The 18,155-nt window shown below is 40.3% G+C and overlaps 1 protein-coding gene across 2 annotated transcripts; it reads right to left on the bottom strand.

Annotated features, from left to right (window-relative positions):
• Positions 1-505: 505 nt before the first annotated feature.
• Positions 506-17,505, bottom strand: LOC106572175 (mitochondrial carrier homolog 1). 2 transcript variants are annotated; one of them, XR_001321068.3, is made up of 13 exons: positions 17,158-17,505; positions 14,640-14,724; positions 14,443-14,549; positions 14,116-14,193; positions 13,605-13,662; positions 12,117-12,168; positions 10,712-10,771; positions 10,303-10,396; positions 8,477-8,524; positions 8,198-8,265; positions 2,518-2,593; positions 2,220-2,406; positions 506-1,658 (listed from the first exon to the last, which is right to left on the bottom strand). XR_001321068.3 is itself a non-coding variant. In XM_014146094.3 (12 exons), exons 1-12 carry the CDS (start codon positions 17,317-17,319, stop codon positions 2,332-2,334), a joined length of 963 nt encoding a protein of 320 aa, XP_014001569.1. In that variant the 5' UTR covers positions 17,320-17,505; the 3' UTR covers positions 506-2,331. The 2 variants fall into 2 exon arrangements, 1 of the variants encoding a protein (XP_014001569.1); XM_014146094.3 differs by having other exon boundaries at positions 506-2,406.
• Between the last annotated feature and the right edge of the window lie 650 nt (positions 17,506-18,155).

Raw genomic sequence — 18,155 nt, 5'->3', positions numbered from 1 at the left:
TCAAATTTGTACATATACGAATTTTGGATAACTGCTTGGATAAACACATTGTTAAATGATATATAGCATCTATCAACTATATTATAGTTGTTACTCATGTAAAATATCCAAAATCCTAGAGATGGAGCTACCCAGAAATTTCGCCCTTGTGTCATCATTAGGCCAACAGTCTACAACTCTTCTTTTCAATCCACCTTCTATTAAATCCTTGCAAGAGCTCTGTTGGTCTGGCTATAAATTGTAAGTTCAACATGCTAATTTTACTTTTATTGGTGCTAGGATCAGAAACACGCAACCTTTTTAGATTTGTTGCAAGGTGAGTGCCTTGTTCAAGTTATGTTATTTCATCAACAGGGACAACTAGTTATTTTGGGGTTTTGAACATCATTCATGGCAAGACAGGTCACCTCTGTGACCCACTGGGTACAAGAAAGACTGCTTTGTGCAGACTGGACATGTAGAACAACTCCTGGCATGCACAATGGATTTTAACTGGTCAGGTAGATTTTATATTACAAATGGGTTTAATGAAAAGCTGATGAATGATTAACTATACAGGGAACAAAAAGTATGTGTGTGTCCCAACTAATACATTTACAGGAAATTACCACTCTTTGACCCTCTCATTCAAGCTGCTGCCTGGCACAAAAATGTGTGTGTATGTGTGTCTGCCCAGTTGGTCCCAGAGAAATGACTACTTGTAGACCATCACATCATCCATGCCATTTCATTTTTTAAATATAAAACCAGATCAAAGTATAGGTTAAAACAAACACAGACACTGTAGAATAGACAAGAATGCCAGGTTTCATATTATTTCAGGAAAATAATAGACATCGGAAATGCAAGGTTGCAAAGCAACTGCCTCGCCCTTGCTTCTCCCTCTTTCGGAGATCAGTTTACAGGGAATGTTTGACTTTCACACACACACACACACGAGAGTGAATACTGATGACATTTTGAAGAAAAAAACAAAGATTAAGCACTGGACACAATATTCTCAATTGCATGGTATAAAGATGCACACATAATAACCCCACTCACACACTTGGCAAAGCATGTCTCTTCTGCAAGCTTTTTTCCACACATTATTTCAAGTAGACATGATTAGAGCAATCCATCGCAAAAAAAAACCTGGAATAAGGACACAAAAACAGCCCATACCAAACCCGGTCAAGATCATTTTGTGGTTAACACTGATCATAGGGGCAGGGGGAGACACAATATGATAATGTTAACGAGGAGGTAAGGTGATTCCTTTTATTTATATGCTATTACAAGTGTTTAACTGTAAACGATCAGGTTAATTGGGATCTTCAACTGCAGTCAAAAAGGAACTCAACAAACAGCATGGTCGGTTCGAAGATCAGGCCTTAGCCTGAATGCAAAATGTATCATAATATGCATAATATGCTCAGCCATTGTCATCATATAATTTAGCATTTCTTTGTCATTGGTAACACAAACATATCCATAATTTTGCACCAGTTAGATATATCACTTATTTTATATATTATACATCAAGGACAGTTGTCAATATGGCCACAGAAAACCTTTTCTTGATGGAAGGCTAAGTTTTTTGACATCACTGAAAACCACCGGTTGCCCTCTGAATTCCTCCCGTTTCTTACTCCTCTCATGGCAGGCGAACACTGGAGCTGCAATTTGTAAGAATTTGCGAGAAACCGGTTGTCTAATTAGTCTTATGGTTGAAAGGAGAGTACTCCAGTTATTGTGGGCTTATGATGTTTCTGAATAGGTATAATTCTTGGTTAAAGCACTTCTGATAGGAGGCAAAGGATCCCCTTTGAATGCAACCACACTTATCATGCTACTGGGAAGAAGCTCATTTGAAAAATAAACATTTGGCATATTTCAATAGATGACGTCATCAACTATCCCATTCCAAAGCTTACATATAACTTAAACTGTATATAAAAATAAATAAAATGGCAAAATGAAGTGATAGATTTGAATAAATAAAAAAAATTGTGCAACTTTAGGCTTGGACAGTAAAAGGAGATTATACTCTCAGCATTCAACCAAGAGGACATCTATTGGATAGCATTTTGATTTGCTCACATTAATTCTCCAACCTCTTACTTTTGAGTGGCTACACTAATACTTAAGATTAAAAACAAAATAACTTAATTTTTAAGTAACTTTGATTCAGTAGATCACCCAGCCCATTGATATCTTGCTGCTCCTGCTGTACCCACCAGGGTGTTTAACGTGAGGGGAAGGTTTGACTTGGTGGACTGTACGTTGGTCTCACTGAGGTACCAGTTAGGAGGGAGAACAGTGGCACAGGTTGTGCGGTGGTTGATGACATCACTCCTCAGTCAAGGCCATCACTTTCACAGGGACGCGGCGGAAGAAGAAGCTGGATCCTCGGAAGAGATGGCCCTGATGGGTGAGGCACAAAAAGACAGGTTTCAGACATGCTCTACCAGAGAAAACAAAAATATACTCACACATATGAGTGGGTTCCATTTGCTCCACATAAGTGGACTGTACCTCATGGCTCAGGTGAGCCCAACAGCGCAACCAGGACTTGAAGATGGGAGAGTTAGGGGGAACACCAGCCACTAAGCTGTGAACACACAAGGCAGAGATCCATTAAAAGCTGAACCCACAAGCTAAAGGATTGATCTAATGGACGTCAAACAAATCAATAGAAACCATATCCCATCAAGTCTATGTATTGACTTCATGTGAAAGTTAAGAGATACAACATTATTACTATTTTCAACTGGCACCAGCTATAGTACAGTTAAGTACAGGAAACGGACCGTAACAAGGGCATAATCACTGGTACTTTCTACTGTTGTTGTGCTCTTGACTTAAAGAAGATGGGCTTGCTTCAGTGAGAGATCACTGACTCGGGTATGCTTGGAACCCTTACAAACTGAATTGAATAATTACCTATGTAATAACAAATGATGTATGATGTACAGTAATCTTGTCCTCCAGCAAATAATACTATGACACTTTGACAGTGAGATGTTGTACACAGACAGTTGGGAATTGAACAGTGATAACTAATCAATTTATTATTCTTATTGACTGCATTTAAAAATGTTCAGCTAAATATATCCACTCGAGCAATGGTTTAGTTTTACCAACCACAACCAATCAACTATATGATAAAACCCAGACACTAACTCGCCCAGAAACCCCCCACCCCACTACCCCTCATGCTGACATGCCAGCACCGCCACACCCCATTACCTCCCATGCTTACATGACAGCAGCCCCTCACACCACTACCCCTCATGCCGACAGGAGAGCATCCCATACCCCCGCCACTACCCCCCATACCGACAGGACAGTACCCCCCTGCACGATTTTGAATAACTTTCCAGCAAGACAGCTATACTGAAGTGGCAGGAAAAATAGAGCACCCTGCTGCAGCCGAGCTAAACCAGATAAGGCATCTGCTGAACATAATCTGCCAAAAATCCATTTTGTTATTATCAGAAATAGAATTAGAAATACAACCTATAATATTATTATGAGTTCAGTTTTAGATAAGCTACCCAGGAAAGGTTTCAAATTTGCTCATATAAATATATGTAGTTTTAGAAACAAAGTTCATGATAAAAAATTTGTTCATTTCAGATATGAATATATCAGCCATTTCTGAGACTCATTTAGACAGCGCCTTTGATGATACAGCAGTAGAAATACAAGGATGTAACATCTATAGAAAAGACAGGAATGTCAACGGGGGAGGGGTTGCTGTATATATATATATATTCAGAGACATTCCTGTAAAGTTCAGAGGATCTCATGACATTCATGACTCATGAATGTAGCCTACTGAGAAAAGTCAATACCTTGGAAGTATTCTATAACTTGGACCTCTTTGGTGTGTGTCCATGTAAAGGCAGCTGATTTCTTCGCCATTATTATACTAGCTAATAAATACTGATAAGTATTTAGAGCTAGCTAGCTAAACGTAGGGATGATAGTTAGCTGACGTTAGCTAGCTAGATAACGTTTCAACGGTCATTTATGACATGTTAGCTACTTTTTCTGCTCACCAACTGGACATTTCATACAATCAGTTGCGTGAAATAGAATTCAATTCTATGTCATGCAATGCAACCTAGTTGCAAGCAATTTTTGTAAAAAAAATTGGGGGATGACACACGAAGCAACCGAAATGCAACTTTGTTGCAAGCAACAGAAATTGCGTCCAGACTGCTTCGTGTGACATCGGCTAACGTCTATTTGGCTTCATTGCAATTCATTTGGAATCATTGTTCATTTAGAATCACTGCAATTCATTGTTGGCACAGGGAAGAGAATAAACATCTCCGGCCCCCTGCCGTGCTATAGAAGGGGTTTGGAACTTTACAGCTTCCTCACTGCCCTAAACGAGTTCCAGAAGAAACTTTGCAAAGACAGGAATGTCTCCTTTTGTGACAATTTTGACTTGCTGTGGGAGCAACCAACACTCTTTAAAAGAGACGGGATTCACCCATCAACATAGCGAACTGCTTAAGAGACTGACAGTCTGGGTTTGGTAGCGCTCCAGTCCTCCCTGTCATAATAAGCATCAGAGGTCATGGAAAACATATTATATCCCAGAGAAATATAAGTGATGTCAATGTAAGTAACCTAATCTATGTCCCTTTAAGTGTTAGCTCCGAGGGTATTGTCAGCAATAACCATAAGCCCATAGTATTGAATTCCACCATTTGCAGTGAGTTTTACTGTCTTGTCTGCCTTAGGAAGAAGCCCACTGTGGGCAGCCCACTCAGTACCATTGGCTCAAATGTAAATGTCTTCCTCGGATCAGCCTCTCAGAATAGCACTAAAACCAAGCAAGCAACCCAGAAATTGACAAAAAAAATTACCCAATTTAACATATGTAGCCTGACATGCTGACCACACCGCTCGCGTCGCGTAATAGATTTACACATACATGTCATTCAACCATTGCACCCACACTGCTCGCAAGTGTCTGCGTGGCCAGGTGCTAAAATATAAATTGGTTCTTTTTGTGATGCTCAACGCGCTGCAAGTCCGACCTCACCCATCTCCTCGTTGGTTTTTAGGAGCATATACCCACAAGGGTGATGGAAAGATGAACTTAGGTCCACACTCCGGTAGGTTGTAGTAATGCTGTCAAGTTGGTTGCCAACTGCCATATAAAGTCCAAAGAAGAAAAAGAAGGCAGAAGGAAGGAGGGGAGATGACGAAAAACAAATTCGGTTTACAGTTTTATCTGTGGATTACATGTCGTAGAGGACCTTGTGCATTTCCGGTAAAATAACAACCCAATGTTTATATACTAGGGCTGAGCGATATGGCCAAAATATTATATCACGGTATTTAAAAAAAATTGGACGGTATGATGGTATTTGACGGTAATTTTAGTTTTTGAATAATAAAAGTTCAACATTTGCATTATGAGTAGTGAGTGATCCTACACTCAATTCCAGTGGTGGAAAAAGTACCCACTTGTCATACTTGAGTAAAAGTAAAGATACGTTAACAGAAAATTACTCAAGTAAAAGTCACCCAGTAAAATACTACTTGAGTAAAAGTCGAAAAGTATTTGGTTTTAAATATACTTAAGTATCAGAAGCAAATGTAATTGATAAAATGAACTTAAGTATCAAAAGTAAAAGTCTAAATAATTTCTAATTCCTTATATTAAGCAAACCAGATGGCACAGTTTTAAAAAAAATGTACAGATAGCCAGGGGCACACTCCAACCTCAGACATAATTTACAAACAAAGCATTTGTGTTTAGTGAGTCCTCCAGATCAGAGGTAGTAGATGACCAGGGATGTTCTCTTGACAAATGAGTGAATTGGACTATTTTCCTGTAAAAAGTAAAGTAAAAAGTACAGTATTTTCTTTAGGAATGTAGTAAAGTAAAATCACATTTTGTTATGTTACAGCCTCAATCTACACACAATACCCCATAGGGACAAAGTGAAAACAGGTTTTAAGAAATAAAACAAACACAAATCCCTTATTTACATAGGTATTCAGACCCTTTGCTATGAGACTCGAAATTGAGCTCAGGTGCGTCCTGTTTCCATTGATCATCCTTGAGATGTTTTTACAACTTGATTGGAGTCACCTGTGGTCAATTCAATTGATTGGACATGATTTGGAAAGGCATTCAAGGTCCCACAGTTGACAGTGCATGTCAGAGCAAAAACCATGGCATGAGGTTGAAGGAATTGTCCTTAGAGGTCCGAGACAGGATTGTGTCAAGGCACAGATCTGGGGAAGGGTACCGAAAAATGTCTGCAGCATTGAAGGTCCCCAAGAACACAGTGGCCTCCATTATTCTTAAATGGAAGAAGTTTGGAACCACCAAGACTCTTCCTAGAGCTGGTCGCCCAGCGAAACTGAGCAATCGGGGAGAAGGGCCTTGGTCAGGGAGGTGACCAAGAATCCAATGGTTACTCTGACAGAGCTCCTCTGTCCTTCCAAGGACAACTATCTCTGCAGCACTCCACCAATCAGGCCTGTATGGTGGAGCGGCCAGACGGAAACCACTCCTCAGTAAAATAAAAATGACAGGCCGCTTGGAGTTTTGGCAAAAGGCACCTAAAGAACTCTCAGACCATGAGAAACAAGATTTTCTGGTCTGATGAAACCAAGAGTGAACTCTTTGGCCTGAATGCCAAGCGTCACGTCTGGAGGAAACCTGTCACCATCCCTACGGTGAAGCATGGTGGTGGCAGCATCATGCCGTGGGGATGTTTTTCAGCGGCAGGGACTGGGAGACTAGTCAGGATCGAGGGAAAGATGCACAGAGCAGAGAGATCCTAGATGTAAACCTACTCCAGAGCGATCAGAACAACGACCCTAAGCACACAGCCAAGACAATGCTGGAGTGGCTTCGGGACAAGTCTATGAGTGGCCCAGCCAGAACCCAGACTTGAACATCTCTGGAGAGACCTGAAAATAGCTGTGCAGAAGCGCTTCAGACAGAGCTTGAAAGGATTTGCAGAGAAGAATGGAAGAAACTCCCCAAATACAGGTGTGCCAAGCTTGCATCATCATACTCAAGAAGACTCGAGGCTGTAATCGCTACCAAAGGTTCTTCAATAAAGTACTGAGTAAAGGGTCTGAATACTTATGTAAATGTAATATTTCCGTTTTCTAAAAACCTGTTTTTGCTTTGTCATTATGAGGTATTGCATGTAGATTGATGAGGGAAAAAAACTATTTATTCTATTTTAGAATAAGGCTGTAATGTATCAAAATGTGGAAAAAGTCAAGGGGTCTGAATACTTCCCGAAAGCACTGTATGTGATATCAACAGAGAGGTATATTTTCTGGGTGACCTAAATATTGACTCGTTGTCATCATGCTTCCCACTCAAAAATAAGCTTTAAACTGTAACTGACGCCTGCAATCTGGTTCAGGTTATCAGTCAACATATCAAGATGTTTACAAACAGAACAGGAATAAAATCATCCACGAGTATTGATTACATCTTTACTAATGCTTCTGGAATCTGTTCTAAAACAGTATCTACACCCATTTGATGTAGTGATCATAGTATAACAGTCATATCTAGAAAAAACTAAGTTCCAAAGACGGCCTAAAATTGTGTATAAGCAATCATACAAGAGGTTTTCTAATGACTTCTATGTTGAAGATGTGAGAAAATATTTGTTGGTCTGTATCATGTATGAAACTGCGCCCATCAAGAAACAGACTGTTAGAACTGCCAAACCCCCATTGATAGATGATGAATTGCTGAGCGGCATAAGGCAAAAGGAATAGCAAAGAAGTCTGACAACACAGCAGAATGGCAAACATACAGTAAATTGAGAATTCACGTAAGTAAACTAAACAAAAAGAAGAGGCCAGACAAAGTTCTCTCTTCGATGAGATCGCCAGCACTTCCCAACAGGAGCATCATTTTGATCTCAACTGTGCTTCATCACAACTAATCTTGATGACCATGAAAACACCCCAAAATCAACATTTCAGCCCAATCTTTTCAACAAGAGCAGCAGCATTTTGATCTTCATTATACCTACCAACAGAATATTTTAAGCAGACAATCAAAGCTCTATTTTTTTCAACGAGAAGCTTGCACGTTTTTGCACTGTATTGCGAGTGCTCTGGTCATCTTGAGTTAAAAACATTTCAACTTTTTTAAACAGACAAAAAAACGGAGGTGTGATTCCCAGCCTTACTAATCACTTACCCACAGTTGTTGACTGCCATCAGGTCTGCCACCAGCATAAATGGGTACGTCAACACACTCACTGCAATCTGGAGACAGAGATAGGGAGATCAAACATGGGACAACAAGGTGAACACAACTGTCATAGGTGCAACACCATCTGATTAGCATTGTAAAACAAGGAGGCTTTTAGAACTGAGATAAACAAGGGAAACAGATAGTCAAAATAGCACCGCCGCCACAGTTCATTCATAAAAAATATAGTACAATGACATGCAGAGGTTGTGCAGCTGAACTTACGCCCATCACAAACTTAGTGTAGCTTCTCACTGCTGGGGCTTGGCTGAACTGTAAAAAGGTGTGAGAGTGAAGCATTTATAAAATAATGGCGTTAGGCATTTTCTGTGCACAAAACAGCTTGGAAATATGCCAAAAAAATACTGTATTATTCACATTTCTAGTGAGAATGTATCTTGTGTCCATAAGCAAGCTGTGATTATTTAAGAGGATTTAAACTCAGTGAAAATTTATTGCATGCGATGCAATCACTAGATCCAGTATTCCATACTCTTGTCGTCACCTTTTGCATGATGCAAGGCATGTTTTGTGGACAGAAAATGTTCCTCTTTAGCTTCATCCTGTTGGTTTTCTACTGTGCTCCGTCATGAACATACTGTATTCCAACACATGATGTCATGATCTCTATCATCCCTGACTCTGGGGCATCTGCCCTGAGCTATTAGATCTTGAACCAGTGTTAAGCGGGCCAGATGTCAACTGGTTACCCAGTCATTGCTGGATTGATCAGACCCTCCAGCCCAGTGTTCAGCTGCAAGGTATCAACCCCTACCCTGTACCCCATTGTCACTGGATTACCAGCCCCTGCCTCAGACAGATTCAAGGAAGGCCTTGAACCCTGGACCATATTTTACGATTCCTATCCATTTGTGCTCATTAAAAAGTAGAAAGGATACATTGCATCCAGACAGGGGATGGAACCGATTCAGGGAACAGAACCCAAAAATGTATATTTTTTAAAGTAATTATAACAGAACGAAAGTGATCCACACTGTTCCGGAATAGAAACTTTATTTTAAAAGCATGCGAAGCAGTTAATAACGTTATTTTACATTTTAGACATTTTTTTATAGTCCCACAAAAAAAACAAAGCACCTATGCAAAGCCCTTACTCTGTCACTCAGAAACATATTCCAGTGCCAGCTGAAAATCTTTGCCTGTGTGTGTGCGCGCGTGTTTAGGCTACCTGTCCCTCCCCCATCCGAAGCGTAGGCTACTATACTGACGTTACGTGTGTGATTCAGAAGATAGGGAGAGAGATGTTTATTAGCTTGAGATGAATGGATAAACATTTCATGTTGGATTTAATAACTACAAAAAGGTTGGACGCGTTTTTAATTCTGGTGCCACTGTGCATACACACAAGCTTTCTAGCTAGCAAGTTACAATAAAAGTAACTTAATTGAAGCCGCTCCTCCTAGGTATAAATCTGTGGACGTAATTCAGATAATGCATGCCATAACAACATGTCCAGCAGACCAAGCCTCCTCATAAATCCTCTCTCACCACCTGCAAAATTTCAGTCGCATCTTGCGCCATAGGCTACGCTTGTCTGTCCATCACGCATGTAAACAACTAGCTTGCCTGCTCTATCCGCACTGATTGGTGAAGTAACTTAATGAGCTAAAAACGGTTGACTTCACAGGTTAAAAAGCTACAGAAAGGAATGATATAAACCAGTACTTTTCTTTGGTTCGAACCGGTTCAGAACTGTATTCTGCTGGTTGGAACAGTGGAACGGAACAAAAAAAAAAGTGTTTCTGTTCAGAATAAAAAGCTTATAAAATACATTTGGTTCCAACTCCTGATTGCATCTGATGAAAACTCATGTCCGTTACTGGACAAAGGATGAAGTAGAATATGTTTTAAGAATTCTCTTCATGTTATTCAAGAGTGGGTAACAAGACAAGTAGGTTATTGTATTCTTCCTACCCATATGGCCTCAAAGTATCTACAATTTCAACAATTTCTCACTGGGGTTTACAACTGAGGTTATTTTAGTGACCGCTGATCTTAGACCAGTGCTTAGAGGTGTCTGTACTGCTTACATTGTTGTCCACTGCGTAGGTGTTGATGAAGTGGGCCAGGAGGTTACAACACCACAGGAAGATGACCTCACCCAGGACATGGGGCACAACCCCCCTGCAAACACACCAATAATAGACAAGGCCGTAAATATAGTACAGGCCAAAACAATTTAAGGTTTTGAACCAGTAATATTGAGTCATACCATGATTTGAATTTGGTTTGCTGAGGTAGTATACATAGATAAAGGATAATGATGTCCTTTAACCTATAGTGCTACACAAACTAGGACACCCATACAAACATTGCGGTCATGTAGTCAGTGAGAATGATGGTTAATTCCAAGAAGAAAATGTGTCTCACTTCTCCCACTTGTCTGACTGCTAAGAAATGAAATTACTTTACAAAGTGGTATGAAAAAGCATGACTTACGCAAAGAATCCCCCAACGCCCTCCTCCTTGAAGATGTTGGCTATGCAGCTGAACAACCCCCTTCCAGAGTCAATCCCAGAGGAAATAAAGATGAAAAGTTTCAGCCAAATGTTAATAATTTACAACGTGTTTAAAACCTCAGTTCCTCGAATGCAACTAAGCTATCAATTCTACTACTTCAACCAATGTAGACCTCTAATATAGCATTTTTGCATAATAAGTAAACATTCTGTATTGCACCATGTCACTGTCAGTGGAATCATTAAGTTGCAGTAATGACATTCTTCCTAAATGTTTGATGAATTCAGGTAAGTCAAATCAATTCAAATTTTATTGGTCACATACACGTCATTAGCAGATGTTATTGCGGGTGTAACGAAATTCTTGTACTTCTAGCTCCGACAGTGAAGTAATATCAAAAAAATTACACTACATATACGCAATACACACAAATCTAAGTAGGAATGAATTAAGACTATATACACATATGGACGAACGATGTCAGAGTGGAACGGACTAAGATACAGTAGAATAGTATAGAAAACAGTATATACTTATGAGATGAGTAATGCAAGATACGTAAACATTAAGTGAATGAGATACCATAGAATAGTATAGAAAACTGTATATACATATGAGATGAGTAATGCCAGATATGTAAACATTATTAAAGTGACTAGTGTTCCATTCCTTAAAGTGGCCAGTGATTTCTAGTCTATGCCTATAGGCAGCAGCCTCTAAAGTGCTAGTGATGGCTGTTTAACAGTCTGATGGCCTTGAGATAGAAGCTGTTTTTAAGTCGCTCGGTCCCAGCTTTGATGCACCTCGCCTTCTGGATGATAGAGGCAGTGGCTCGGATGGTTGATGTCCTTGATCTGTTTGGCCTTCCTGTGACTTCAGGTGCTGTTGGTGTCCTGGAGGGCGGGTAGTTTGCCCCCGGTAATGCGTTGGGCAGACCGCACCACCCTCTGGAGAGCCTTGTGGTTGGTGCAGTTGCCGTACCAGCCCGACAGGACGCTTTCAATTGTGCATCTGTAAAAGTTTGTGAGGGTTTTAGGTGACAAGCCAAATTTCTTTAGCCTCCTGAGGTTGAAGAGGCTCTGTTGTGCCTTCTTCACCACACTGTCTGTGTGAGTGGTCCATTTCAGTTTGTCAGTGATGTGTACCCCAAGGAACTTGAAGCTTTCCACCTTGTTCACCGCGGTCCCGCCGATGTAGATAGGGGGAGTGCACCCTCTGCTGTTTCCTGAAGTCCACAATCATCTCCTTTGTTTTGTTGACTTTGAGAGGTTGTTTTCCAGGCACCACACTCCCAGAGCCCTCACCTCCTCCCTGTATGAGTCAACTACTCCTTTTGTAAATTTGCATTCAAAATCTGAGGTATGCTGCATGTGTCACACCTTACCTGTACTTGATCTCTCTCCCCACAAACTGGGCCATGCAGCGAACTGAGATCACTAAAAACAGGACAACTGAACATTAGGGGAGCAAACATTGTTATTGTGCCTAGTGAAAGTCTACACACCCCTTACACAGTCTTCCCATTTTGCTGCCTTAAAATTAAACAAAAAAAAAACATTTGATTTTGACCGGTAGTGTACAGTATATCCATTGTTTTTGTAAAAATTGCTCAAGCTCAGTAAATGTGGGGGGGGGGGGGGGGGGGTTTGGGGGGGGGAACACTCAACACCTATTGGAAAGCCATTCTGGTGTGTCTTTGGCATTAACATTTGTGTAATTGTCCCGCTGAAAAATACAACTTTTGTAGGCTACAAGCAAACGCGAACACACCAGTTGTCTGATACTGACCGATCTAAGGGTGGCTGGCCCAGCGGCCGCTTGAGAACTCTCAGAGCACGTTATGACGTCTTGCCTGGGTTTGTTTTGTCTCCCCTAAAGTTTGATATTTCATAATCACAAATTATGTAATTGAGACTTACTGAGTCTGGCTTTAACGGTCTTGTTGAGTAAAGGTTAAATAAAAAAATAAATACAATTAAAAAACAGAATGGATGATTTGGAGTGGATTTCTTTAACACATGCTTTCATCTTTTCACTTTGACATACAGACCAGTAATGTGGCATGAATGCAATTTTGTTGATCCTTTGCATTTTAAGATATTGTGATAGCAGCATCAAGTTATGGGTATTCTTGTCACCTGCAGGGATTTGGGAGTTTGTCAGGATCAAAATAAATATAAAAGGAGCAAAGCCCAGGTAAAATATTTGAGGAAAACCCACCTCAGTCTTCTGAAAACCTAACCTACAATAGAGTTTCATTTTTCAGCAAGACAGTTACACAGATGTTAATGCCAAAGACACACCAGAAAGGCTCTCCAAGAGGTATTGAGTGGTCCAGTCTCAATCATTACTTAAATTAGCTTGAAAATCTGAGACAATATTTGAATATTGCTGTCCATCAATGATTCCCAACCAAATATACTGAGCTTGAGCTGTGCAAAGTTGGTAAAATCTTATTCACAGCTGTAATGGCTGCCAAAGGTGCTTCCACCAAGTATTAACTCTGGGCGTGAAGACATACAAATCAAGACAAATATATATATATATATTTTATTTTTTTAATTATTATTATCAATTTCAAAAGTTTGTCATTTTTCTTTCACTTTGAAAATGTGGAGTAGGTTGTGTAGATCGGTAGGAGTAAAAAAACATATATACTCCTTTTTAGATCAAATTTTAAGGCAGCAAAATGTAAAGACTTTGCAAGGGGTGTGTAGGATTTCACTAGCGACTGGATCTGCAGAACATCACAAGGAAACTAAACCTTAGTTTAGGCCAATCTGCAGTGTCCATTAAAATACAAAGCTATGAACTCCTTGCCAACAGAGAAAATAAACAGACAGACAAAAACAGCAATAGCCTTAGGACTTACCATGGAAGGGATGAGTGGCTATCCTCGACAGGCACTGGATGACCATCTCATGTGAGGTCTTGAGAGAAAGAGGAAATCAAACAGTGCAGCGGGCATAGTTATGCAAAACTGCTACATCTAATCCGTTCAGAAATCACCAAGTAGACTACACTGGAAGCTAGTGCAAACAAAGATGGAGATAAGACCAGCAAATTAAGAATTTCTCAACATAATGTTATACTTTATCAACTATAATGTAAGAGTGGATTTGTTAATTACTTGTTACAGGTATGCTGGCCATTCAAGTTATTTTATTTAAGAGTTTATTTAAATAGGAATATACACACCCACACACAGATATCGTAATCATAATACTTAAACAATGTTTAGGAAAGGGAGAATGATATGATTCACAAAAGAATGATTCACAAAACTATTCCTCACAATTTACTAAACTCAACTGGCTTTACATAGACCCACCTGACATTTGATACAGTCATTTTATGTGCCCTATCGCACTTTGACCTCTCACCTCTTTGACCACTTTCCTGAGGGAGGTCTTCAAGTCATCTCTGTTCGATACATTCTCTACCTGCTCTGCTGGAATGGCCTGGAGAGAAAAAAGATGTCAGGCCTTCAATAACTACATAAATTAAGTACTTCCAGCATTCTGTCACACAGGTATTATTTAATTACATCTGTCTCTCATTTGATAAGGATACTCTGACTGTACGTTAGCAAGCACCAATGATTGGTTGGATTATAAGCTTTTGCGCATTTCAAAGACCGATTGGGAGCAGTTGCAATATGTTACTACTAAGTATGAACTACCTCTCCTCTGGGTCTAGGATTCCTTCACCTGTTTGACTTTACTCCGGACCATGGTAGAGATGGCACTGGACATAATACGAGGGGACAGACCTCGGAAGAGTCCCCTCTTTCCATCCACCCTTATGATGTGCTGTGCTGTGGACATATAGACATCACATTCCTGTCACCTCTTCTTCCCCATTCAGGGTGATGAATTAGGATGATAAGCCATTAAGACCCACTCACCATAGGAGAAGAATCCAGGGAGGTACAACACTTTCCTCCCAAACATGGTGGTTCCGACAGTTGGGGTGAGGGGCTCATGTCCAATCTACATTTACATTTTAGTCATTTTTAGCAGACGCTCTTATCCAGAGCGACTTACAGTTAGTGCATTCATCTTAAGATAGGTTGGTGGGACAACCACATACAGTATCTCAGTCATAGTAAGTACATCAGCAAAGTCAGTGCTAGTAAGAAGAAAAAAAGTAAAGTGCGAATGTTAGTTCATGAAAGGCAAGGGTGTATTTTTTTTTTTTTTAAAGCACACAACTTACTGCAATCAAGCTGGCATACTAGAGGGGAAGCACTTCGATATTTTCTAGCTAGCTATTACTGTAACTACACTGAAGGAAAAAAAACGCAACATGTAAAGTGTTGGTCCCATGTTTCATGAGCTGAATGAAAAGATCCTAGAAATGTGTTTACATCCCTGTTAGTGAGCATTTCTCCTTTGCCAAGATAATCCATCCACCTGACAGGTATGCCATATCAAGAAGCTGATTAAAACAGCATGATCATTACCCAGGTGCACCTTGTGCTGGGGACAATAAAAGGCCACTCTAAAATGTGCAGTTTTGTCACACAACACATTGCCACTGATGTCTCGAGTTGAGGGAGCATACAATTAGCATGCTGAGTGGAGGAATGTCGACAAGAGCTGTTGCCAGATAATTGAATGTTCATTTCTCTACCATAAGCCGCCTCCAACGTCATTTTAGAGAATGTGGCAGTACGTCCAACCGGCTTCACAACCACAGACCATATGTATGGCGTTGTGTGGGTGAGCGGTTTGCTCATGTCAACATTGTGAACAGAGTGCCCCATGGTGGAGGTGGGGTTATGGTATGAACAGGCATAAGCTACAGACCAAAAAACAAAATAGCATTTTATGAATGGCAATTTGAATGCACAGAGATATCGTGACGAGATCGTGAGGCCCATTGTCATGCCATTCATCTGCCGCCATCACCTCATGTTTCAGCATGATAATGCACAGCCCCATGTCGCAAGGATCTGTACACAATTCCTAGAAGCTGAAAATGCTCCAGTTCTTCCATGGCCTGCATACTCACCAGACATGTTTTGGATGCTCTGGATCTATGTTTATGACAGTGTGTTCCAGTTTCCACCACTATCCAGCAACTTCACACAGTCATTGAAGAGGAGTGGGACAACATTCCACAATCAACAGCCTGATCAATTCTATGCCAAGGAGATGTGTCACGCTGCATGAGGCAGATGGTGGTCACACCAGATAATGACTAGATTTCTGATCCAAGCCCCAATTTGTTTGTTAAGGTATGTGAAATCCATGGATTAGGGCTTAATGAATTGATTTCAATTGACTGATTTCCTTATATGAACTGTAACTCAGTAAAATCTTTGAAATTGTTGCATGTTGCGTTTATATGTTTGTTCGTATAGCTAGTTGTAGTGTTAGGACCTTGGCATGCACTTGCAGTTAGAAGAAGGGGCATCATCTTGACAAGTACAGTTATGAAAAGAGGGCAGGTCGGCAGGCAGGTTATTTTAGCATATCTTTTTAGTTTTTTCAAAAGCTGAATTGTGTATACCAATAAACAAACAATAACAAATACATCTAATTGTGACAGGAACTTGAAGGGATGATGATTTACATTAACATTTAATGTAAATAATATGAAAATATTGCTTTCTGTCTTCCCCAGACACACTTATGTGAGATAGCATCGCGGTTTATTTGAGGTTAGGCAAAGGAGGAGAGATGATGCCCTATGACACCCAGCTAGCCGGTGTTATGCCGAAAATCTCCCCCCTGCCAGAACACACACGCCCCCCCCCCCTTCTAATTTTCTTAATTTTGTGGCTAGAGTCCAATACTTTCAAATACTTTCTATAGAACAAACTTCACGTCAGGATAGGCGACCGAAATTAATGAGTAATGTATGTGTGTTATATTAAACATGGATGAGGGAGTAAAATGTTGGCAAGCAATAAACATCTCAGAACAACTATGGCTGAATTATTATCCTTACACTTTCAAAAATACTAGTCGAATAAGATATGGGACAGATTACGAATTTTGGCAAAGATAATTATTTATAGACTAATACAAATCAGTAGAGGATTTAGGTACGGGACACATGGGCAGGGCGCAGTCCCGAAGAGGGGGTTCGCCCAGGGCGACATACAAGCTACAACCGCCACATACACTTGAAACAAATAGCCAAACAGAAAACTGCAGACAAAAATGCTTTCTGCTACTAAGATCAGTGAAATGTATGCTAAACTGACAACCGAGTGAAGAGCAGAAATCTCAACTAGCAAGCAAGTCGTAGAAGGGGGAGAGGATTGTCGGCACAACCAGCGTCAAGCAAACTCAAACACCCCAATGAGGTGGCACTTCAAAGTGATAGCTTTCGCGCTAGCTAAATAATTCATAACTCAAACGAATTATGTGGATTTAGCTAGATAAATTGAGTTTGCAAGTTTAGCTAGCTACCTGAATTAGCAGTTTGACGTAGAGTAGCGGGTGTGTGATCGCTGTCACCCCGGCTCCGAGAAGCACGATTGCTGTGTCCACGGCCGTCGTGGATGTATCCCGGTCAAATTTGGGCTCCCTTTGAGCACCTGTCTCGCCGGGCAAGTTCTCCGGTGTCACCATTTTTATGGCGATATTGAGAATTTCGGAGACGGTGTAGGAAATGAGATGAGCAAAACAAGAATATAGGCATGTCACGTGATTCCTCGGCGCACCACAACACAGGAGGCGGGACTACTTTTCATCCATGTGGAGAGGGAATGAGCTGCATGACCTTTTCTATCCAGCAGATGGCAGTGTTTGTCAAAGACAAGTGACGGTGCAATACTCAGGTTGGCATTTATTGCGATGACTCACGAGGAAGCTCTGCAGTGGACAGTAGCTGGCACCGTCATAAAATCAGATTAATTTTTTTATCTAACCCTAACCACACTACTAACCCTATCTACCTTACCCTAACCTTAAAATAATATTTTTAAAAAACTAAATTTTGGCGCTAGCAAATACCACGACCAGTTAGTTATCAACACTCAACTCCGCCTCGACATAAGAGAATGCAGTTGAGCGTTCCTCAGCCAACTACCATTTGTTGTGATCTGACTTATGGAAAAAGAGATCAATATATTTTAAGCATAATTGAAACCGTTGAAGAAAGTCCTGCACCTTGGAAAAACTGTAGGACTATTTATGCATTTGTGGAAGATGGAATGTCAAGGTTTTTAAACTGCCAATTAAATAGGATCTATTTCTAAGTGTTTTCCTCCTATCTTGGTTATTAAATCAAGTGTTTCTTTAAAAAATGCGATAGGCTACTCTTGTATAACAAATTCAATTAACTGTTTAACAGATGCCTCTCACATTTCTCAAAAATAAAATACAAATCTGAAAAGTTTTAAGATTATAGCAAATAATGCCATCAAGCTTTCAGTAAAGAAATACAGAACAAACATCTACTCAGA

This window comes from Salmo salar, chromosome 15, assembly GCF_965601325.2.
Source record: "Salmo salar chromosome 15, fSalSal1, whole genome shotgun sequence".
Taxonomy (NCBI): Eukaryota; Metazoa; Chordata; class Actinopteri; order Salmoniformes; family Salmonidae; genus Salmo; species Salmo salar.
Note: the sequence above shows the minus strand (reverse complement) of the source record. Positions and strands in the feature narration are given on the sequence as shown.

Bases quoted from the DNA above. Each gene is read 5' to 3' on its own strand.
- LOC106572175 (XM_014146094.3), bottom strand. From the start codon at position 17,319: ATGGTGACACCGGAGAACTTGCCCGGCGAGACAGGTGCTCAAAGGGAG. The intron at 14,725-17,157 runs GTAGCTAGCTAA...ATGTAAATGTAG, and splicing joins ACGTCAAACTGCTAATTCAG to ATTGGACATGAGCCCCTCAC. The intron at 8,266-8,476 runs GTAAGTTCAGCT...CTCTGTCTCCAG, and splicing joins ACACTAAGTTTGTGATGGGC to ATTGCAGTGAGTGTGTTGAC.